A 23,341-nucleotide genomic window follows, 5' to 3' on the forward strand; every position below is an offset into this window, starting at 1 on the left:
GAGTATATATGTATAGTATGTGTATATATATATCTTTAACACCTTGGTATTCATAGAGGTAGGATAACAATTGTCAGATGTTCACTGATTATATGATAGAATGCATTTAATGCACTTCACTTCCATAGGATGCGGTTTCATTTCCCACTCCAAATAACAGGTGAAACCGTTCTCGGTGGTGGTGGTTCGGTGTGGTTTAGTGTGGTTTTTGTTGTGGTCTGTGGTTATCGTCTGTGGTTGTGGCTGTGGCTTGTGGTATAGAAATTGCTTAGCATACACTTGAAATACTGCATTGAATTGAACAATGATTTATGTTAATAATAACCAACCAGATCTAACATAGAAATACATAATATATTCTCATACTTAAATTAATACAATTTGCCATTGAGCCACCTTAGGCCATTGAGCGACGCGACCCTTATACGATGCACCGAAGGGTGCCTTGGGGTTCAGGGTTTCTTGGGGGTTTCTTTGTTTGAGGTGCGCACAATTTTCAATTACCAAGAAAAATATACAAGTATGCATAAGTATTTGTGTGTATCTCTGTGTGTGTTTTGTGTTCGGTGTTCTGAGTGTTTGTACCATGCCAAAAAAACTCTACGAGTAGCAAAAACATTTGAATATCACTCGTATTGTATGTTAAAATTTGCAATTTTCAGATTCAAAATTCAATTCAATTCACTTGCATGAAGTATATAGGTTTTACAATAAACTTTAGGTATAAACGCCGTTTAATCATTTGTCAATATATTAATATATATGTATGTATATCTGTAAAATAGGGAGACGCTTAGAGTTACGATTTTTACATGCCTATCCGCTGGGGCGGGGCGGGGCGGGGGGGCACTACACATGCCCCTTGAGTGTTCTCTAAGTTGATTATAAATTCGATTAATGCGCTTGGATTCGGGGCAGGGTCGAGGCAGGGATGATCGAGAATCAACTCTGCATACGGGTAGGTTATTTATTGCATTAAATATAGGTAGGCATAGGTATAATAGGTTTTACTTTACACATTACGTTACGACCCCTGTATTCAATTCAAACAAACTTAGAACGAACGCTTAACTCTTGAATAGGATCTACAGATACATACAATATTAGCAAATACAAAAATATCTATCGTATCCATACCCTTCTTGATCTGTTCTGCTTGCCCCCTGCTCTGTGCGATCTACAGTATGTATGTACATTGAAAGTGGCGAGAGTCGGCTATATTATATGTAGTTTTGGCACTAATCCAGTGGCTAGGCTAGTCAAGGGGTTGGGGTTTGGGGTGGTTTCTGGGGTCATAGTTTATAGTTAATAGTTTATACATAATACATAATCTCTGATGATTGATTAGAGGCTGAACGTAATTAGTCATTCAGTTTCAAATATACACAATTTTTAGATAGGTTCTCGAGCATCAATCAGTCCCGTCCCCTAATCCTAAACCTACTAATTTCCAGCTTAGCAGCTGCTGTAGATCGATCTCTCTCTATCTCTCTCTCTGTAAATCTCATCGTAGTCATAAAAACCGCTGCAGTATGTACTCCGCTCTACGCACTGATCTGGCACCACTGATCTCTGATCCCTGATCTCAGTTATTGTTTTTCCAGCGCGAGAGCAAAAGCCTCCAGCGATTTTTACGCCTTCTGCTTCAAATTTGCCATATCAATAAATGGTTGGTGCTGTCCTCGCGGCCGGCGATCTCGCTGAGCGAGTTGGCGCCCGAGTTGCGGAAGTCCTCGTAGCCATCGCCACCGGAAATGATCAGCGTGTTGTTGGTCTCCGACTTGGATTTGGAGTGCTTTATGGAGCTGCAAGGCAAAGAGCTGTTAAAAGAGGTCCTTAAAGTTTACTGATGGCTTGCACTTACCCCTGCTTGGAGTACTCATCGCTGGTGGAACCTCCGCTCGCCTCCCGGGCGGCTCCTGTCGTCCCCTCCAGACCGGTGGTCTCCACAAACGTGAGGAATCGCACATGGCCGGTGTGGCCGTGGGGAATGCCTGTGGGCACAATGTTCACGGCGCCCTTCTCGTAGCCCAGGGCCGGTATAGTCAGAAGGACGCCCGCACTGGTGCCAATCCAGATGAGATCCTTGCAGCACAGCAGCGAAGTCACCCGCAGGCAGGCGGCCTTGTGCTGCCTAATGATCTCGTCGCAGTTGGAGAGCATCTTGTTCACGGCGGGCGCGAGATTCACTTCAGTGACTAGCTGGTGGCTGTTCGACGAAGGTTTCGAATTTAATAGGGATCGGATCGGATGGCTTTCAGCTCCACTTACGTATTGGAATGGAAACATTTGATGTGTGCCGAGTTCTGGATGGATATCCACACAAAGTTGCTGGCGACTGTCATGTTTGTGATCGGCTTCGAATCCGACGATATCTGTATCTGATGAATGACCTGCAATTAGGAGAAGTGAGTACTCTTATTAGTACGATCCAGAGATGATTTTCGGGGCATCTTTCGTACCGTTAGGCTCTCCACATCAAGGACCTTAATGATGCCCTGAATGGAGCACCAAAGCCTGCCGTTGACATTCAGCAACTTGGTCACGGGACTGGTGACGGTGCCAATGGACAGGCAATGCGATGAGCACGTATTCCAGGAGGTGGCTGATATAGGAACACACAAATGGGGATTAAATAAGGATTCAATGGAGATCTCTAGCGCTCCACTTACCTCCATCTCTCAGGTAAACGCAGATATCACCATTTGCCAGCGACACAAACACACGATTGTCAAGGTACCTGAATGCACAAAGAGAAGGAGATTTACTGGTAGTATTCCTCAAGGATCTTCGATGGCGACTCAATGGCTCTTGACTTACAAAATGGAATAGACGGCCGAGTGGTGCTCGATCTTGATGCGGTTCTTCTTAATGCGAATATTGTCAGTGCTATTGTAGACATGGATGCAGCCGTCCTCGGTACCGATCCACATGGTTGATTGATTGCTCTCGCCCTCCTCGGGATTCGAGTCCTGAAAAGGAACCCAGAATAAGGTAAGGGGATGCCATGACTAAAATAAGAGTGCTCTCACCTGATGGCCATGATATCCGGCATGCAGTGAGGGGGCGGGACTAGGCACACGTTCCACTAGACCCGCAGATCCGGAGCCACCTGATCCTGTGCTGCCGCTGGCAACGTTCAGCGAGGCAGAGGCGGAGGCAGCGGCGGCATCCGTCTCATCGTCGCTGGAGCTCAGATTCAGCTCCAGCTGAGTATCACTGTTGCTGGCGGCCACCGCGACACCGTCGCCAGCCGCCACCGGCGTGGGTGTGGGTGTCTTTTTCTTTTCGGGCGTGGCCGTGGCCGAGGAGGAGCCGGTCTGGAAGCTGGGGGAGATGCTCTTGCGGAAGTCGTGCAGCTGCTGTGTGTAGCTCGGAGTGGGCTGCGGCTGCTGGGAGCTGTTCCGCGGCTTCTCCTTCTCCTCCTGGCCACCTCCACCGGTCTGCTCCCCACTGCTGTTGCGACTCGAGGCCGAAGAGCTGTACGCCGGCACAGATGCCACGCACAGGATGCGAGCATTGCAGACACCGTTGCAGCTGGTGACATTCGGCTCTGGGTGCAGCGACATGATGCACACCTGGCCCACGTACCCGTCGCTGTTGCACACCCACACGTCCCGGTTCTCGCTGAGCGTGGCCGCCGCGCAGGTGAACTGCAGGCCGGCGCGGGTCTTCCGTATGGGTATGGAGGTAAGAAACTCGGGTATGGGATGGCGCTCCAAAGTGGCAGCTGTGGAAGGAGAGAGTTCCATCAGAGTTCCCTTGGATGATGATTGATTCGATGGAGTGCTTACCCAGCTTCTGCTTGGCCTCGTTAAAGGTCTCCTCCCAGGCCGTCCGCTTCTCTGTCTTGCTGAAGACCACCGTCAGCTTCTGGTTGCCATTTCTACGGGATAATCATTACATTAAGAATTAAAGACTGACAGAGAACCCTGGAGGGGAGATATCACAGCGGCACTTACGGTGAACTGACTGTCAGCTCCAGCATATTGAGCTGGGTGTCGTTCGACTGGCGCTCGGAGAGCTGCCGCTGGACGTCGCGATGCAGTTCGCGGATGACGTCCTCGAGATACTGGTGCGGGTACTTTAGGGAGGCGGTGATGTCGCTGATCTGCTGCAGCTTGCCGCAGTCGTCGGCCAGGCTCTCGATTTCGCTGACAATGCGCTTGATGTTCTCGTCCTTGGCTGTGGGGAAGAACAAAAGGATCAGAATGGCTTGGGGCCAGTGGCAGTGGATGGAGTGTACGCACGCTTGACAATCTCCAGACAGTCCAGCGAGATCTTGGTGAGACACTTGTACTTGTTGGTCTCCAGCGTGGTGGCCACGGTGCCCGGGCAGATGCTGTTGCTGGGCTTGCGGATGGTGCCGCTTCGTTTCTTGATGCTGGTGAGGACGAGCAGGTCGTTGAACAAGAAGAAGCCCCGATCCTTGCGTGCACCCGCGCCGGAGGGCATCGACACGAGGTCGAACAGAAGGAACTGCCGCTCTGGCGCTGTCAGATCGGTAATGCCTTCGATCACGCCCTCCAGCTCGCGCAGTGTCGCCTCCCGCTGTCCGTTCTCCATGATTTCGCGCTCCTTGCAGTTGATGTGCACCAGAATGTCGTGGACCAGCTTTAGCACGTCCTGCAGGTGCTTCTGATCGGGATGATCGTGATCCGTGTGCTTGATCAGCCGCTGGAACAGAAGCTCGTAACTAAAGAGGGAGAGGGGGAGTATTAGAAAGGGAGATCTCTTCCGTTTGCTTTTGGGGGAAATCTTACTTGGGAAACTTTTGAACCGGTTTGATCAGCAGGTTGTCGAGGGTGAGTTTTCCCTTGTGCTCGCGGGAGGTGGACTCCAGGAACTTGGCAAACGACGGTCGCTGGTGCTTCATGGAGCGTATGGCGTTCTTGGCCCGATTGCAGTTGTTCACAAAGGATGTGTAGACCTCAAGGACCTCCAGCTTCGAGAACTGCACCGAGAGAGAGAGAGAGAGACAGAGAGCGGAATAAATAGAGAGATATGTGGGTTATCTTCGTGCTGGCTGTACCGTATCCATGAAGGCGTCGCCCACTTTCTGCTGGACATCCCAGTCATCCAGGCGATGCTTTAGATCTCCCAAGAACCGTTCGTGTATCTCGAGGATGTCCGGGACCATGAAAAAGATCTCGTCCACGGTGCGGGTGTCAATCATGCCCGCGTGTTCGGGTGCCTTCAGCACCTTCAGATATTTGAGAACAACAGTCTGCAGCGACTCCACATAGGACTGCTCGTTGCGGTAGATCTCTTGGACAACATACGTGCGAGTGTCCTGCAAAGGAAATGGGTTCGGTTTTAATGGTTTCTCTTTCACTCGGCGAATGCGATTCAGTGGGTTGGGTTGGGTTCGGTTGGGTTAATGTTGATCTCGACCAGACTTACACCTTCATAGCCGCCCAGATTCCATTTACTACTCATATCGAACTGGGCCCGTCGCTCGGAGTCGTCCTCCGAGTCGGAGCAGGTAATCGAAGTCATTTTCTTGAGCCTGTCGCATTTGTCGCTGTGATAGCCCGATCCTGCGGCTGAGGCTCCAGCTCCTCCGCTCCCACCGACACCAGTCCCGAATCCCGCCTTGCTGAGACGAGCCACCGTTGTGGTGGCCATGGAGACCGCCTGGGAGACGCTGCTGCTGTTGCTGAGGCTGATGTTGAGGCTGGTGTTGCTGTTGCTGTGGGAGTTGCCGTGGGACGCCGTGCCGCCGGTCTGGCTTTGTGGCAGCAGGGCGGCGCCGGCGGCGGCCACGGAGTTCGAGGGAGCGGTCAGGGTAGCTTGGAGATCCAACAGACTGAGACGAAGATTCTCGCGGTTGTGCGACATTCTCGGTATGCGTTCAATTCTTCTCGGAAGTGTTCTGAGTGGTTCGCCGGAGAACAACTGTTTCTGCTCTGATTTCACTGTACCGAAGCACTACCTGAAGCTAATTCAGCTGCATTCTGCGTGAGTTTTTTGCGGGGAGGGGGGAGGGGAATAAGTAACCGGTCACACGTCTGCCCTAGCTGCGCTGTTCCATCAGACTGCTGCAACGAGTGCAACAAGCCAGATGCAACATGCCACATGCAACATCCCCACGCAGGAAGCAGTCTGCCTCCTTGGCTGCGTAGCCGTCGAGTGGGAGAACGAGTACCCACTTGCCCACGTCCCAGCCTGCCAGACGGGCAGACGAATTGGTGGAAGGAGTCACGAGGCAGCGCACAAGTCACTCAGCCTTGAGCCCAGCCCAGCCCAGCCCTCCTCCTCCTCCTCCGGGCTGGGATACTGCGCCTGTCCATGGCCCATGGCCCATGGCCTGTTTGCCTGTGTGTGTGTGTGTCGGTGTGTGCTTTTGTGTGGTTTGATAATGACACTGACCGTGTTGTTTCTGTTGTTGCTGTGCACGAGTAGGTCTGAGTGAAGGCCAATAATGACACAACAACAAGACCATCTGGGAAATGGGAAAGCGTGGGCCAGGTGCAGTTGGTGCCAGTCACAGCTTAGGAGTTTTTTAAGTGCTCTGCTCTGTTCAGCTCTGTTCTGTTCTGTTCGGGCTTGGCTTAGTGAATCACAGCCACTGAATTGATTGATTGATTACACATACACATGTGCTAAGAATGCTCCCACTCAGAGGAGTATCTGGCAGGGAGGAGGCTGTGGAACAGCATACATTTGTGCGCAGTTAGGAAACCAAGTTGCGTTGCATCTAGTGCCCTACTCCCACATAGATTCCATTTTACAGTTAACACACACACAGCCACACACCCACATATGGGCGTATGGGGAAGACAGGTAATTGATTCTCTCTTTCCCTTCTTTAATCCCATCCAATCCATCCACCTCCCACTCTGGCTCCTGCTGAGAGTGCGGTTCCATTACAGTGGGATAAGTTTTGAGAGTTTATATTTGCACTCACAGATACACACCTCCACCTACACCTACACCTACTCGCACATACACATGTGTATGGATTGCCGTAATGCGGCGCAACAAGAGGTTGGCCTTGTGCAGTCAGGTACACAGATACACACACGCACACAGGCACGCGGACAGACTCTCGGATATACAGCAAAAAGAGAAGAAAATTTAATTCGTATGAAAATGAAAAGTGAATTTTCTTCTGCTTTTTCTTTTGCTTCTGCTTCTGCTTGTCCTTTTCGTTTTCTTCTGGCTGTACAACACGCCGTTCTTTTTCGACTAAGGTTTGACGGATGTCTTAAGACATTTTCCCACGCACTCACTACCTATGCGAAAGCGATTTGATTTGTTTCTGTATTTTGTACACTCTTTAAACCGAATTCCGCTTGATTTGATTGTTTTTCGTGCGCCAGGCGTTTGTTGCTGCCACAAAATAAACTAACAAACGAAACATGAACAATTCCGCCACACAATGGTCGTAGAAAAGCAAATAAGAATTAAAACGCGCACACAGTGGACGAACGGCGGGCTTCGGCGGTCGGCGGTCGGCTGATTGTGCTTATGCTGCTACTGCGCGGGAGAGAGCAGAGCAGAGCACAATGGGTGTACGAGAACGGCCAGCGAACAGGAGTGCGCGCCGCCACTCGACTCGCTCAAAACATTCCATTGTGCTATATACACACTTAATTTCCATTTTTCATATTCCAAGCAACACTGAAAAACCAGCAGCAGTGGCAGCAGTAGCAGCGGCGGCAGCAGCGGCAGAAGCAGCAGCCGCCCTGCCACCCACTGTACACGCACACACACGCACATTTGTGTGTGGGATGTGCTTATGTGCGTATCAGCGAGAGCGAAAAAGAGTTTCGTTGTAAAATTGGGATTTGTGTAGCCAAACATTAATTATCCATGTGAACGCGGTACAGGGCGGCAGCAGGAGGCCAGCCATAAACATAGTTCCCCCCCTCAACCGCGCCACACCACACTCAGCTGTTGGTGGTAGACCGTTGGAATGCCCAGAGCAAGGTACACTAAAAAGAAGGTACGATGGTCTCGGGGCGCAAGCCATACGGTAAGAGAGCGATTAGACACCTGCCCCACCTTCTGTCTAACATACCTTGGGCGCGGCCAGGTACAGAGAGCGGGAGAGCGGGAGAGAGATTCCCAGAGAGAGTCATGTTATTGCATGCGACAAGTGTCCGAGCAGGAAAATCGGCTGAGAGATCGGAACTTTTACTTTTATAGCAGCCGCCATGACAGCCAGCCTTCTGGGGCCCTCACAAAGCGGACTGTTGCATTTATTTAGTATAGTTTGTATGACTAATGCAATAGTCGGAAACTAATTTAGTTCAGTCATCGGGACTGAAGATTGCTGTAAAAATAGTTTACTCCACAACCACTGTGCCTGGAACATTCTCCTAACACACTAACACACATTTCCAATGCGCAGCTTTGTTTTTTTTTTTGGTTGATATTCCTGGCGCCTGCGCACTGGAATTCACATTGCCTCTTCTGCAGCCGCTGCCGCTGCTGCCGCTGTCGCTTCCATTTTCTCATCCATCTCACACCCACGCCGCCACGCTATGCACTTCCACGTTGAAAGCAAAACAAAAGCACAGAACAGACGAGCGTGCGTGTGTGAGTGTGTATACAACAAATCAGCAAGAAAATAACAGCGGTGAGGTGATCGCAGCGACAGAAACTGCGTTGGAACTGGAAAGCAGCAACAAATGGAAACGAAATGGACGTGTGCGGACGTGATTCATTGAGACCGCGCTTAGGTAACGGTAGTCTACTTTATAGCGCAGCAGTAATTTATATGGAAGTGGATATAATGGGATCTCTGACCACTCAGGCCCCCCCCTGATAATTAATGGACTCACCGCAATTGTTTTCTGGCGCTGCTCCGAGAGCATATTCTCGCTGGAACCCTTCAAAAGCTCCGCTAGTAGAGCGGGTGTGGGCTTCAAGTCCAGCGTTGGAGAAGTCTTCGTTTTTGGACTGGAACTGGCACTGGCACTGCCATTGGCGTTGGCATCCAGGCTCCTTTTGGCAGCATGACTGTGTCCGTGACTGTGACCGTGACTGTGACCGTGGGCGTGACCGTGGTGGTGCTGGCTGGGCCGCTCCGTGCTCATGGACTGGCTACGCTTGCTGTGGTGCGTCTTGGGGGCCGGCGCCTCGGAGGCGGCTCGCTTCATGTGGTGCACCAGCTCTGCCTCCCCCAGGTTCTTGGCGGATGCGGAGATTGGGGCAGCGCAGGCCATAGCGTTCTTGCTGGTGTGCTCCAGCTGCGAGGGAGTGGATGCGGCCCGGGCATGCGAGGGCACGGGCAGGTACGTGCTCGTCTTTCGCACACGCATCGAGTTGGAATACTGCGGCATGTTGGGGCGGGGGGCACCACTTGAAGCCCCAACGGGGCTCGAGGCACCAGCAGCGCCTCGCAGATGCAAGCTGAAAGAGTGGAGAGCAGGTTAGTCCCATCCAGCATTACGGGGATCGCTCATTTACCTGTCTGTTTCCCGCAGCTCCTCGAGGATCTCCTCGAAGTGCATCCGGTTGGGCTTCTTCATCTCCGCCTCGAGCATCTGGCCGTAGGGTCCGCGCAGGGGGCGCTTCGAGAATCGCTTGTAGTCGTAGTCGCCGGTGGAGGGAGTGGGACTGGAGGTGACGCGGTCCCTGGCGATGCGATCGCACTCGTTGTCGGAGGTCGAGTCGGTGCGCAGGAAACTGAGGCTCTTGCTGGAGACGTCGTCCTTCTCCTCGCTGCTGTGGCAGCTAAAGTTGCTCAGCAATTGCGACTTGTCGCGCGGCCCGCTGCCCCAGGACGGGGCGTTCTTCTCCAGCTCGGGCGTGTTCAGTTCAAAGGAATAGCAGCTAATGGGACTGCCGATGTTCATCTGCGAGGAGTGGGAGTGTGCGTCCGGCGACTCGGGCTTGATGGCATTCAGGTTCGTCACACTGATGTCCAGTGCCAATCCGCGATGGCGGATGACTACTTCCGGCGGTGCCTGCCAGTCGGCGTTGTCGATGTACATGCCCTTCCGCTTGGTGGAGTTGTCCAAGTGCCGCCTCTGGCGCTCGTCCGTGCTGTGCCGGGGCGTGGCCACCGTCTCCAGGGAGCTGCGAAGCTCGGGGCTGGACAGCTCCAGGTCGTCTTGGCTGTACTGCTTGCAATGGTGCGGCTGCTCCGGCGAGGGATTCCTGGCGGTCGTCGCCAGCTCTACTTGCGGGGCGTCGTCTATCCTAGCCACTCCATCGCCCTCCTCTGAGGAGCGGCTCACCGATATGGTGGGAACCAGGTCGCTCCTCACGGCGGTGGTGAGCGTCGACTCCGTCTGGGACACCTTGCAGGCGGCGTGGGAGATGGGCGGCTGGATGGTCTCCGGGACCACCTCCACCCACTCCTGGGCGGGCGTCTCCAGCCACTCCTGCGCGGCGCACTCGTACACGGGCACGGGGATCTCGCAGGTGGTGGCCGTCTGCAGGAAGTTGTCTGGCGGAGACTCCAGGGGCAGCTGCTCCTCCATCAGCGTGGCCAGATTGGGGGCGCTGCCCCCGGCGGAGGCGGGAGGAGTTACCTCCAGGGGCTGGACAATGATGGGCAGCACGATCTCCTCCCTGATGAGGCAGTCGCTCTCCGACTGAATAGTGTCCGTCAGGGACTCCATGGTGGCATGGGCGGCTATCACGCTGCTGGCGGTGGCCGGTGCCGGGAACAGGATCCCCGAACTGCTGCCAGAGACTGCCTCCGTGCAGAAAATATCCTCCTCCTGGATGGAGTCGTGGTCCAGCGACTTCTCCTGCCCGTAGTTCAGGTTGATGCACAGCTCTGTCTTTTTCAGGGGAATGTGCACCCAACCCGGATCCGCGACTGCTGCCGGAGACGAGACCGACTCCTCTCTCTCCCTGGAATACGTGGGACTGGGGCTGGGCTCTTCGATGGCCTTGTCGCGCCTCAGGCGATCCCTCAGGGCGCTGAGCGTCGACTTGCAGTCGATTTGCGAGAACGAAACGGAGCGAAACGGAATTCCCTTTGGCGCATACGAACCGATCACGGTCCGCGACTCCGGTCTCGATGCTTGCGGCGTACTCTCGCTACTGCTTCGTGTTGAGGCATCTAGGCATCTCTCCACAGGTCGCTGCTGCTGCTGCTGTCGCTGCTGCTGCTGCGTCGATGGAGGCGGGGACTTGGACTTCTCACGGTTGCTCAACATGAAGGCCTCCAGGTTGGAGAGACTCGTGTTGGGTCTAAGTGAGGCAAAGAGGCGGGCGGCTGTGCTGAGGCCTCCCCCGCTGTGGCTGCTGCCCCTTGCGGTGGCGTCGTTGCTGCTCTCGGATGTTTGACTGGCGGCCGTGTCCGTGTCCTGGCGCTCCAAGCAGGTGCCACGCGGCTTTCGCGGTGGCGGCACTGGCGGTGCCGGCGGCGGTGGCGGTGGCGGTGGCGTGGGCGTGGAGGAGGCTCTGGAGCTGCTTCCCCCGTTGCCTCTCAGCAGCTCCGTCAGTTCCTTGAGGCGCTCCGACCGCTCTGAAGTCTTGCGCTGCTTCTCCGGCCCCGCTGCTGCTGCCGCTAAGGCGGAGGAGGATGCGGTGGATGAGCCGGAGGCGGTGGCAGCTGGCGAGGATTTGCGCCCGAATCCCAGGCGCTGTATCCGGTCCAGGGTATTACGTCGTTTCTCCATTGTGTGCTGCAGGAATTCGAGTTAAATGCTGATTATTCACCATCGGATCTCGAACCCCCGCCCCCCCACCATCCTCCCTCTGGCTGTGTGTGTGTCTTTTTATGGACTAGCTGTGGGCGTACGCCCAACCCCCCAAGCACCACCCAATCCCCAAGCCCCTTCGAAAAGTAAAAACAAACAAATCCCAACACGATTCGAGGCGAACAAATTGAGTCAACGCTGCGTATGTGTAATATGGGGATCAATACCAACAGTTAGACATAATCAGCATTCCAAGTGGGATGGGATGGGGGGGATGGGAATGGAATGGAATGGGAATAGAACCGGAACCCGGCCAACATCATAATATTAGGCGCCTCAACCCCAACCCCAACCCCAAACCCTACCCTGCCACACAGCGTCATTAAGTTCACTGCACAATGACACACATACCACAGCCTCCTCCCCGAAGATGGGAAGAGGGAAGAGAGACCATGCCACACGGCGCACACACAATGTAAGACAAGTCATAGAGCAGCCACAGCTCTACAATATAGCGCTCTATATATATATGGATATATATATAAGGCAGATTCTTGTATACATACGCATACAGTGATATTTTTAGTATAAACAACAGATCTCTCGGATATATATATGGTAAAAGTACGTATCCCACATGTACACCTCTACATATCTATAGGCATTTATATCTACTTATATACAGACAATATGTATAGATAGAAATATACAGAAAATAAAAGAGATCATTGGCTAGCGACTGGGAAGAGCACGGCGGATGAATGAGCGTACCGGACGGACAAACTTACAATCCACTCGGAAAAACAATCGATATAGATCGAAAGGTAATCAATAGATTCTATCTCTATTCCAAGAATAGCTCCATAAACTATTCAACCTATAATATTACCAGGGAAACAATGAAGAAAGCTCCTGAAAACTCCCTGAGTTCTTCATTTCTTCCAGTGTAGGCATTAAAAGATTCACACAAATAACACAAAAGTAGAGCAACACCAGCAAAGATACATATTGTATCTGTCCCGAGCACAAAACTTTCCCTCTCTCTCTCTCTAGCAACAATAAATCCGTTACTCTCTCGGTCTCCGGGCCACAGAACGTGCGTGTTTCAGGTGGTGCCAAGGCATCATCGGTTCCGATCCGAGGCGTTCGCTATCCCTCAATTGAACGGATATATATATGATATATGGGATCAATAAAAGCTGATCAAAACAAAAGGTTTATCGCCGAAAATTGCACTACCTGACAGTTCCGCTGATGAATGGTTTGCCAATGAGTTTAAAGAACAAAAATATATATACAAATGCGATATATTCCACATATGGGCAATATGTCTTCCGTTGGTTTATTGATCCGTTCGTTTATTATACTTTTATCCCAACTTCAAGCGCTTCTCTTTGGTGTAACTTCTATTCGATCCTACACTATCCCAATCTATGAGATATCATACCTCATTCCCATTTACCACTTACCCCGTTATCCTTGTTGAATGAAGAGCATAGATGGGGATTGCAGCTGCAGGGAAGGAGTAGATTATTCGACTTGTATGGGTTTTCGTTTGGACTGTGCTTCGGGATGGGATTCACTGGAGGCGTTGTTCTGGCACCACTGCATCCTCGGTTATGCAAGCCCTGTTCTGTTGTCACTCGCGAGGGATACGGATCGGGGTACGGATCGGACACTACTTTCAGTTCTCTGTACTGCTGTTGGGTCACCGGCAATCGAGATTCACTCAGCGACTTGTGACGCACACAGCTGTTGTTGCTGTTGTTGTTGTTGGCCCGACGGCTTTGCTCGGTTTCCACTTTCACTTCCGGTTCCGAGTCGAAGGTCAGCCGTCCATGGCGGTCGTAGACGAGCGACCGCGGTGGTCCCCCACTCGATCCGAACTTGCAGTTGTAGTTGTTGTTGTTGTTGTTCCCCTCGAAGGAGTACGGCGGACAGCCCTTGCGGACGCAGCAGCTGCCATGCGGCGCCGGATAGATGCGCGGATGCGGACAGACCAGGCGGCGGGTCTTCAGAGCGGGCTCATCGCTGCTGCTGCAGACGCGGGGCTTGGGCGGCACGGGCGGAGGACACTTTGCCTGCTGATAATTCCGATAGCTAACCGTCGCAGAGGATTGGTAGTGCTGCACGTCCGGATGGGCTCCAAGAGGCGGATGCTGCTGTGGCTGTGGCCGCTGCTGTGACAGTTTTTTGTCAATTGTATAACAACAAATTGCCGCTGACTCGTCGCTGATTTCGGATGACAGGGACGACAACACTGGCGATGACGCGTCTCCCGCTGCTGCTGTTGTTGCTGGTGACTTTTCCGCTTTTGTGGCTGATGTATTTGGCTCCCGATTTTCTATTTCTATAACCGGCCGACGCGCAACGTCATCGTCATCGTCAACGGCATCAACATCATCATAATTATCATCATCATCGCCTTGGTTACAATTGTGAGCATCGACATCGACTAATACGCGCCTTTTGGCATCGACCTCCTCCCCGTGGAAGACAAAGCGGAACGACGACAGATCGGACACTGAATCGCTGTCTCCCAGCGGCAACCCCTGAGGCTGTGGCAGAGGCTGAGGCAACGGCAGGCGATCCGTGGCGCTGCCAACTTGTTGATGCCTCTCTCCGCAGCAATTCTCGCACAAAATCCGTGAGCTTTTCGCCGGCAACAGCTTTGGCTCTTGCAGCTGTTGCTGCCGCTGCCGCTGGTTCGACGTTTGGCCAAAATACTTGGCTATGGGATCGTACTGCTCCTCCTCCTCCCCGTTGTTGTTGTTGTTGTTGAGGTGCTTATAGGAGAGCTGTGGCCTGGCCCTGGACTCCTGGCCATGAGTGATCATTGTCGATGTCCCCTGTTGGCGGGGCAGCTCCTCATTCCATGACAGCTTCTTGTAGCCCCGTCCGCGCACTGCTCGCTGTCCCAGCTGCGGCGTGGCAGGCAGCGAGCTGGAGAGCTTCACTGGATGGCACACCTGTTGATCAGCTGGAAATAGATAAAAGCTAAATCTGTGCATCTGGGTCTATAGTTGGTATCTGTATATCTCACCAGTGGCTTCTCCTTCGAGATGTATAACTTCACTGTCGACTGTCCGACTCGAGTGCCGCATGCAGCAGCAGTAGTTGAGGCGACTGTTCCTTGGTTGTCGCCTTGTCACGGGATCACCTTCTTGGGATGGAATGGGATCTGTCAGGTGGTCTCTGTTTCTGTTTTTGACCCTGAAAACGCAAGGGAAGGAGTTAGAAGAGCCTGGAGTCTAGACATCAATGGAAGCAAGTCTATAATACCCTTCAAGACATGCACTTTTAGGGGTTTCATGCTAAAGGAAGGCAATGGCCCAATGTACTCTCATGGGGGTACAGGGTACATCAACAGTTCGCCCAAAAGCATGCAACGAACGCGCAAGAGACATGCAGACATGCAGCTTATCAGCAAAGACTAGACAATACCAAGATGTTTCAAGAGGGAGGGGACCAAGAAGCTGTTCTATGGAGCCTTCGACTAGCAGCAACTCAAGACCTTCTTCTAGGTCTACGTCTAGGTATTGTCTAGTCTCTGCCATTCTACTTAATGATAACGTTCATGCCTCCTTCACCTATTCCACGTGCTTCCGGCCTTCATTGGGAGACTCTCGTACTTCATTGGTCTGGCGATCGTATCGTATTGAAGGCATCCGTGGAGTGGCGGCTTCGGCATGCTCCTGACCATCGGTGGGATCTACAGTATATAGTATGAGACATATCTCTGAGTGATTCGAGTGCTTGTCCCGATTTGGTCGAGTGTACGCGCCGCAAAGTTCAGTGCCTCAAAAAGCAAAAGCACAACCACGCCTCTCCTGTCTATTTTTAGAGGCGTGCGACGCATGGCATTCGGGAGTACAGTGCGTTACGGCAATAATGCGAGAGGTAGGATTTCATGGATCCTCTTGGATCGCCTTACGGCCCCCCTCCCCTCCTCCCCCCTCTCCGAGTGTTACGCATGCGGATTTCTAGCGCTGCAGAGCCGTGACCATGACAGGCCCACCCCACTCCTCCTCCATCCCCCCTCCCCCTCTCTGTTGGCTGTCATTAAATATGTTTAGTTTTAGTTTAGTTAGTTTCTCTCTCCTTTTTTACTGCACTGCAGACCCCATTGTCTTTCGGGTTTCGGTTACGAGACGGGGGGGAGGGGGAGGGGGGCTTTGTTTCCGAGGAAGACTTTTTCTTTGAGGCTGAGACGTGGTTTTTTGAACACAGAGTTTGCAGCGTTTGCTTTCTTATAAGCTTAATTGATGTTGAACAAACAGCAGAGCATGTTGCAGGCACCACAGCTCGGAGACGTCTCCGAAAAGCCTTGTCGCTGGTCGTTTTCCCAGCGAACAAAAACCACCGACAAGCCACGATGGAGCCCCCCCCAACAGGCCCAAAATCGAATGAAATCCGTTCGAGAAAAACAGGAGGAGCCGCATCCACGCATCTGTCCCCAAAATATCATGCCGCAGGCATACCAAAAATATCTTTTGCTTCACGCCGAAGACACATTTTGAGTGAAAGATATGCTCGTGGCGAAACAATTGCACTGGACGGTGCGCGACGAGAGCATAAGGCGGGCACCGAAATGTCTCGGGGAAAAAGAAACATTCCGTTTGGCATGAAACGGACTGTACTTCTATATGTGTCCCGTGGGCTCGGGTGTACGTACATATTGAATTTTGTGTAAAGCATTTTTTAGTCGAGAGACACAAATGTGGGTATCTTTTGCTGGGTAATCATTCAGGAATGCAGTGCCGCAGATACACAGATACACAGAGATCCTACGCATCTATAAATACCACACACAACCAGATCGAAATGTCTAAACAAAGCCCTCACTCTCTCCCTCTCTCGTTATCATCGTCCAGCTGGAGTTGCACAGCAGATGCATTTGTATCTGTATCTGTATCTGGTAATTAGAAGCGACTCAAGGTCGGCGCAGAGACACGCAGGGATGGGACTGGAGAAGGGGGGCCGCTGCTTCGAGGCAAATCTTTCCGACTTTAGCATATAACTGTCATACTCCCAGAGCCTCCAGATAAGTTTGTATCTTTTTTCGAGTGTTTGCCCATGGAATACCATCGCAGCTCTGATAAGCCCGCCCCGACAGATAAAGTTCTGGCCGCAAAACAAACGTCAGCAATCAGAGAGAGACCCAAGAGAGATAAAGTAGATGTAAGAAGGCTTTCCCCCCCAAAAAAATAAGGGAAAATATTTGAGGCTGTAAGCTTTTGGCAAAGAGACCTCCAAAAAGAGAAGCTGGACACCATAATCCCCACCCCCTAATCCCATTTGATTCTGAGTATAAATAGTTTGTGGGGCCACAAACAGAAATTCAATTAAATTCATACTCTGGCGACCATTAAAAAACCATAAAAGTTTTGACATGTTGCGAACATTTTTCTGTCAGCTGCAGAAGCCTCTGCGCCACTTCCACATCCATGCCCCATCGCCCAGCAGTGCCCCATCTCTGAACAATAATAACAATTAAGCCTGACAACGCGCCTCATGGCTCATGCCCCATGCCCCATGCCCCATGCTGGCCCGTGGTAACACCTATTTTTTGTTCTCTCGCGCCTTCTTTTTTTTTGTAACTATTTCGCTTTGGCCTGCCCTCTGGTTGTGCCACTTTGACTGACAAGTGACAGGCCCCATGCCGCATGCCCCCATGCCCCGTGCTGCAAGCTCCCTCATTGATCCATGCAGAACTTCTTTGTTATGGAATTTATGATTAATCTGGGCAGCGTTTCAACGGCACATCAGCAACACCTCCTGCATGACAGCTGCAGCGGCACGGGGCAGGGGCAGGGACAGGGGCACACGGGATTAGGAGTAGATCCATGCACCGTCCAAAGGGCATTGCAGCCATATTTGTAGCCAAGGGCGGCACCTGAACTTGGACTTGAATTGAAATCAAGAGTGGCCCAAACAGAAAGCAAAAATCAAACGATGCCATTAAGCCAGCACATCAGAGATTTACAATACTCTTAAAGAGGGTATTGTGACTATTTTAAGTGCCGTTTTCTGCGAAAGAAAGCCACGACAGATAGATAGATATTCTATCTAAAAAGAGGGTTCGAAACCGAATGATTACCGGGCTTAGAAAGGCCTCCGTCTCCGTCCCGTCTCCTCTTTCTTTCGTGTTGGATCCAACTATAAACTATAAGCTGTTGTAACTAACTTGAGCTTGAAATAGTATCTCACAGTTCAAGTTCAGGTTGGTTTGAGCAGCAGAGCACCACTTAGAGATACCCGACACTTCGATTCAGAATTCAGAATGAGAGTCTGGGGGCATGTGGCGCTGGCCAGGCCTCAAGCGAGGCACCTGTGGAAATCACAGAAAGGTAACCAACACCTCGAGTCAAAGCCGGGGTGCCATAGATAGATCAATAGATAGATAGATAGAGAGGGAGATACGAGTAGATGCCTCGAGAGGCGTAATTCCAGATTCAGTATTCAGAGAATACTGGGAACCGGGAGGGGACTCTCGGCTCGAATTATGTCAGTGAGTCAGTGCGGGGCACAGATCGACATTTCACTTTTGATTTTCGATGGGGCCGAGAGCTTACTTTCACGAGCCCCAGCACCAACATCAGCATCAGCACATCTGACCCCGCAGTTCACTTCGCTGAACTCCGCCCCGAACTCCGCGGGACTCAATGTAGAAGCGATGCAGATACAAATGGGAACGAAGGAGTGAATGGAGTGGATGGAGTGGAGGGTGGAGGGATCTGCAGTGCACAACATTCAATTAGTACATATTAAATTTGTTTGCCTCTTGTTGTTGGTTTCTCTTTCAACCCCAGAGCAGGGGATCTCTGGGGTTTTTCGGTTTTCGGTCTTCGGTTTCTTCGGTTTTCTTCAGACTGGTCGAACGATGAACAATGAAGCGGAACTTAACTCGATTTAAGTTTTTATGAGCCGCATTTTGTAGTTTGTATCTGGTGCCTTGTATCAGCGCCAGACAGCGATAAATTGTGTTATGAAAGTGCAGTTTAGTGCCGTGTGCCGGCCCGACCCCGACCCCGTCAAGAGTCAAAGTTGAGCCAGCAACAACAGTCTTTCTCTGTCCATTGATTGTTACATCGATTCCGGGGATAAATTTCCGACAATCAGCAGATTCCTCAGATTGCAGATTGGGGATCGGGCCAGGCCACAACTTTCGTAAGAAAATGCTTTCAGCTAAATGGTTCTTTATCTAATCGCAGACGAAACCGGGGATGATGATATTTGTGTGTTTGCTGGGAGATCAGAGGGGAATTTCCGGAGAAATATCAGGCGGGGAACCTCTTAGATTCAAGAGAAATCCAGTTTGTCGGATGAGGGAATCACCCAGGAGGAAGCGTTTCGGACCCCATAAAGTATATATTTTCTGGATCGGCACCAATAGCTGAATCACACACTCTTCCTCGTGCAATGTGTGCCCTCTGGTGGAGGATAGCGGGATAGCAACACACATATTGACGAGCACGACGAGCCGCGGCCCTTGCCGCACCTCACAACGTTCCTGGTCGTCTTTGATCGATAATAAAAGCACGAAGAGTAGTGCGTAAAATTATTTAAAAATACTATTTAGGCGCTTTGAAGTATTGTGATGTATCGCATATGTTTCAGGGCATATATGGAAACTTCCTTGGCCCCTTTTCCATTTCCATTTCCATGCACTGCCCTGCGATTATCCCACATGATATGATATGAAAGTTATTCTCATTTCGCTGTGATTTATTTCAATTATGTAAGCTCCGTTCCCATCAAAGTTCGATCATCGTTGGTTTCCTAATTTTTTTCCCGTTTTCGGTTTCCCTGTGCAGTCCACAGTCCGCACTCTGCACTCTCCACTCTCGCTGGAGCCGCCCCAAAATGCTGCTGCTCATTTGCTGCTCGGGCTAAATGCATGCAAAGATGCAGATGGATAGCGTTTTGGGGCGTAGTGGGCGTGGCTGCAGCTGACGACTACTGACGAGGTCGTGAGTATCACTCAAATTGCCTTGCCGCATTCGTCATCTGCGTCTCCATCTCCATCTCGGACTCGGACTCGGACTCCCAGAGCCACCAGTAACATGTGAATCGCCAAAGAGAGAAGAAGAAACGATCGGAGCTGTTAGTTTAGTCGACTGAAGGCGTGTCTTTTGCCAGAGACGATGTCGTTATATATGTACGTACGAGTATGGGGGGGGGGAGCTCTGTAATGGCCAGCCATGGGTCTGCAGACCACAGATCAGACCACACTTGTCCCAGCGACAGTTTCCGACTTTCTCACCTCGAGTACGTACGCTGAAGTGGCAAGACTCTTGAGGCAGAGACCCACAGCCACAGCCGCAGCCACAGCCAGGCAATAAAAGTTCAGGCGGCGGAGTGACAAACCCACATGGAGGCTGTGGGGCGGCAGGAGTCGGAATCGGAATCGGAGTCGGAGTCGGCCAGTCTGCCATTTGAGCTAAGCTAAGCTTTTCATTACTTTATTTTCGAGTCTAAGCTCAATCTGAATCTGTCTTGCCAATATAACAACAACAACAACAGCGGCCACTACAGCATCCATGGCTCCTAAAACGGGGCTCCACAGCGGACTCCAATCGCATTCGTTGTTTGCCAAATCCAAAGCAGACAGACAGACGGACAGAAAGAAAACAAGAAATAAGTATATTACTAAAGACAGGCAAAAGGTTAGCCGGTAGGAGAGGCGCTGCACAACGAATTCTTGGTGCCCTTTTGGGGCATACTAGAGTCGCTAGAATTTAAGGCAGGCAGTGTTCTTGCCACAATCTTGGAGAGCGGGGCATCTATTGGGGCTCTGAATATTCACTCCTTGTGCTCCCCATCATTCGGGCACTTGTCAACCCCGGCCAAAGGGTATACTCTGGGGCAGCGACGACGCGAGTGGGGAAAAAAGGAAACAAAAAAAAAGAGGCAAACAGAAATCGTTTTTTGCGCAATCCTCACAAATCTGATAAGCAGTTAGAGAGCATTAGACCAGCCAGCACACACACACACACACACCACATCCAGAGCCAAGACAAGACGGAGCCCCTGCATCAGACCCAGTCCCAGTCCCAGTCCCAGCATCAGCTAGAGTCCCAGTCAAAATCCAACGAACGGGCCCGGGACTGGGTCTGAGACCGGGACCGGGGCCAACTTTTGAGTGTGGCTGGCAGCTTAGCCTCAGAGTCTCCCCCAGCCATCGCCTGCCGGTCCCCACCTTTGCCCCACTGCCGCTCCCATTGATGCTCGAGAGCGCTGTCGCAGAGAGTCGCCGCGACGTAACATGCAACATTACATGCCTATAATTTGTTTTCACACAGCAGGACGTTTTCACTCCATAAGACATCAGAAAGAGGTCTTAAATGGTCACATTACTGCCATTTCCAACAGCGTTCAAATGGGACCCAGGCTCTGGCTCTGGCTCTGGCTGTGCCTCTTCCACTGGACTCTGCCCCTCGACTGTGGCACTGACTCTTCTGCCTCTTCTGCCTTGTGCCTTTGGGCAGATATCCATGCAACGCCTTTTGCCAATGCAATGTTCGCTAACTGTTATTTAATATAGTCATTATTTGGCTACAACTTGTCCCACTGAGCAAATGGCACTTGATTCGACTTGGACTTCAGTGTCCCCACCCCACCCCACCCCACCCCACCCCCTTCCCTCGCAAGCAAGCAAGCAACCAATTTTTCAACGCATCTGCGTGGCTGCCTCTCCATTCACCGTTGTTTGGTCGAACTTTGGCAGACCAGAGACACCCCAGCCACATGTGGCATGCGGCATTTGGCATGTGGGATGTGGGATGGGGACCTAGGAGGAGTCTGCTGGAGAATTCCTCTCACCTCAATGCACCGCTGATCGAATGCACAAGTGCTGGAGATGGTCAGCAGGAGCGGGAGCACCGTATCTCATCCCCCGACTCCATTCGAGTATCTGCGGCTAAGCCCCAATTTGGATTATTTGTAGACATTAAGTGGAGCCGCAGTCTGCGCAGTCTCCTCTGTGCTGCTACAGGAATTAAGCCTGCGCGAATGAAGAGTTAAAAATATCCCCAAGACTGGCGCGCGTCTCGTGTTTGTCGCTGGAGCGCCCAGATCCAGTGTGTGCGATAAAGGTGCAGCTGCTGGCTGCCCAGAGAATGGGGCAGGGGGGCAGGGGGCAGGCAGGCAGCACATCTCCACACAATTCAATTGAGTGGCAGTGGCAGTGGCAGTGCCAGTCCGAAGGGAGAGGAGAATGCATTTACATATGAGTACGCCGTCGATTCCGAGTGTCCTTTACCGTTGTACAGCAGCAGACAGCAATAACAATAACAATATAATAATAATAAAAGTTAAAGCAAAGCAAAACAAAACCCCAAAAGAGAGCTCCCACTGCGGCCCACACTAAACAAGTTAACATCGAAGCGGGCCAAAAAGCAGCAGCAGCAGCAGCGGCAACGGCAGCAACAACAGCAGCGGCAGTCAACACCAACAATAAAACCCAACACAGAGAAAACGAGCTTTGGTGGGTGGAAGCTTTTGATACCCTTTCTCGACAGCAAGAGAGACAAAACGTAAAATAAGTGCTCGTAGCCGTCACAAAATTATGTTTTCCAACACACACTGACAACCAGCAGAATACTCTCTGCTGCAGCGCTGCTCTCAGCTCTGCTTGAAAGCCAAGCTCACGCATATAGCTCTCTCGCTCTCACTGGATTGTGTTCCCATAAGGCAGCAAAGTCTAATTTTATACAGCTATAATATATGTACTTTTATGACATATCCTTAGTTTTGCTGCTGGTCAAAATCGTAATACCTTCCAGAAAGAGCATAACAAAACACAAAACGCAGATCGGCGCAGCGAAGAGAGGAGACAGCAAAGACAGGGAAGAGTGGGAGAGTGGCACAAACAAAAACACAACACAAAAAAAAAAGTATCTTCAAAATACACTTATGCTGTCTTTTATGGCATATCTTTTACTTATTTGCCCGCACTTAAGTATCGGCGCAGTGCGCTGTCGGAGTGCTGCTGCCTTTTTTTATTTCCTTCTGCCTTGTTTCTGATTTTTCGTGTTTTTATTTTTATTTTTGTAAATGAAATGAAATCGAAATACGAATATGGGTCGGCGCGCAGTCTGAGCCCTCCTCCTGCCGATGCCCCCCGTCCTACTCCCCATCCCCCTCTCCATCCGCGAAAGAGTGAACTCGAAACACACTTCTTCGTCTCCCATAAGAGATCCCCAGAGCAATATTATTGGCACGAATTATTAACCTTTTCTTTTTCTGTTTTTTTTTTGGTGGTGCACTTTAAGCCCACATCTCGAGCGAGAAATTGGCCCAAACATATACATACACATGGTATGAGGAATGATTGCGCTTCGTTATAAATGGAACGTGAGTCTACACATTCGTATTCACATTCCTGCATTCATATTCATGTATTTATACATAATTTCAAAGAACTTTCACGGCAGTGGGTTATAATCATAAATAGTGAGGCACGGCACAGATCTACGTACTTCGTAATTGTACTCCTATTTGGGGCCTGACCTTGCCCACGGCCAGAGATGAGTTGTGTCAGGCGGCTGCCAAGGGCAAAGGGCGCTGCGATGTGATGTGACGACTCTCCTGAGATTACGGTTTCACACACACACACACACGCACAATCTATAAATTTTCTGTCAGTCCCGCTTGACGGTGTTACTGCCAACTTTTACGTATCGCGCGGAACGTTCACGTTCACGTTACCAATTACACCTTCCGAC

General features: G+C 51.3%; 1 protein-coding gene across 4 annotated transcripts; it reads right to left on the minus strand.

Annotated features, from left to right (window-relative positions):
* Positions 1-223: 223 nt before the first annotated feature.
* Positions 224-23,266, minus strand: LOC13036310 (rho guanine nucleotide exchange factor 17). Of its 4 annotated transcripts, none has more exons than XR_004468489.1 (17): positions 14,656-14,823; positions 13,082-14,592; positions 9,421-11,597; positions 8,793-9,363; positions 5,033-5,293; positions 4,764-4,954; positions 4,251-4,696; positions 3,963-4,185; positions 3,795-3,886; positions 3,033-3,730; positions 2,821-2,972; positions 2,673-2,740; positions 2,463-2,605; positions 2,272-2,393; positions 1,865-2,209; positions 1,138-1,805; positions 224-1,085 (listed from the first exon to the last, which is right to left on the minus strand). XR_004468489.1 is itself a non-coding variant. In XM_033376895.1 (17 exons), the coding sequence occupies exons 2-17, from the start codon at positions 14,714-14,716 to the stop codon at positions 1,646-1,648; spliced, it is 7,221 nt and encodes a 2,406-aa protein (XP_033232786.1). In that variant the 5' UTR covers positions 14,717-14,825; positions 23,096-23,266; the 3' UTR covers positions 224-1,645. The 4 variants fall into 4 exon arrangements, 3 of the variants coding, with proteins under 3 accessions (XP_033232786.1, XP_033232788.1, XP_033232787.1); XM_033376895.1 differs by adding an exon at positions 23,096-23,266 and having other exon boundaries at positions 224-1,805; positions 14,656-14,825; XM_033376897.1 differs by lacking the exons at positions 8,793-9,363; positions 9,421-11,597; positions 13,082-14,592; positions 14,656-14,823 and adding exons at positions 5,404-5,957; positions 7,239-7,533 and having other exon boundaries at positions 224-1,805.
* Positions 23,267-23,341: the final 75 nt, after the last annotated feature.

Source organism: Drosophila pseudoobscura, chromosome 2 (assembly GCF_009870125.1).
Source record: "Drosophila pseudoobscura strain MV-25-SWS-2005 chromosome 2, UCI_Dpse_MV25, whole genome shotgun sequence".
In the NCBI taxonomy this organism is placed as follows: domain Eukaryota; kingdom Metazoa; phylum Arthropoda; class Insecta; order Diptera; family Drosophilidae; genus Drosophila; species Drosophila pseudoobscura.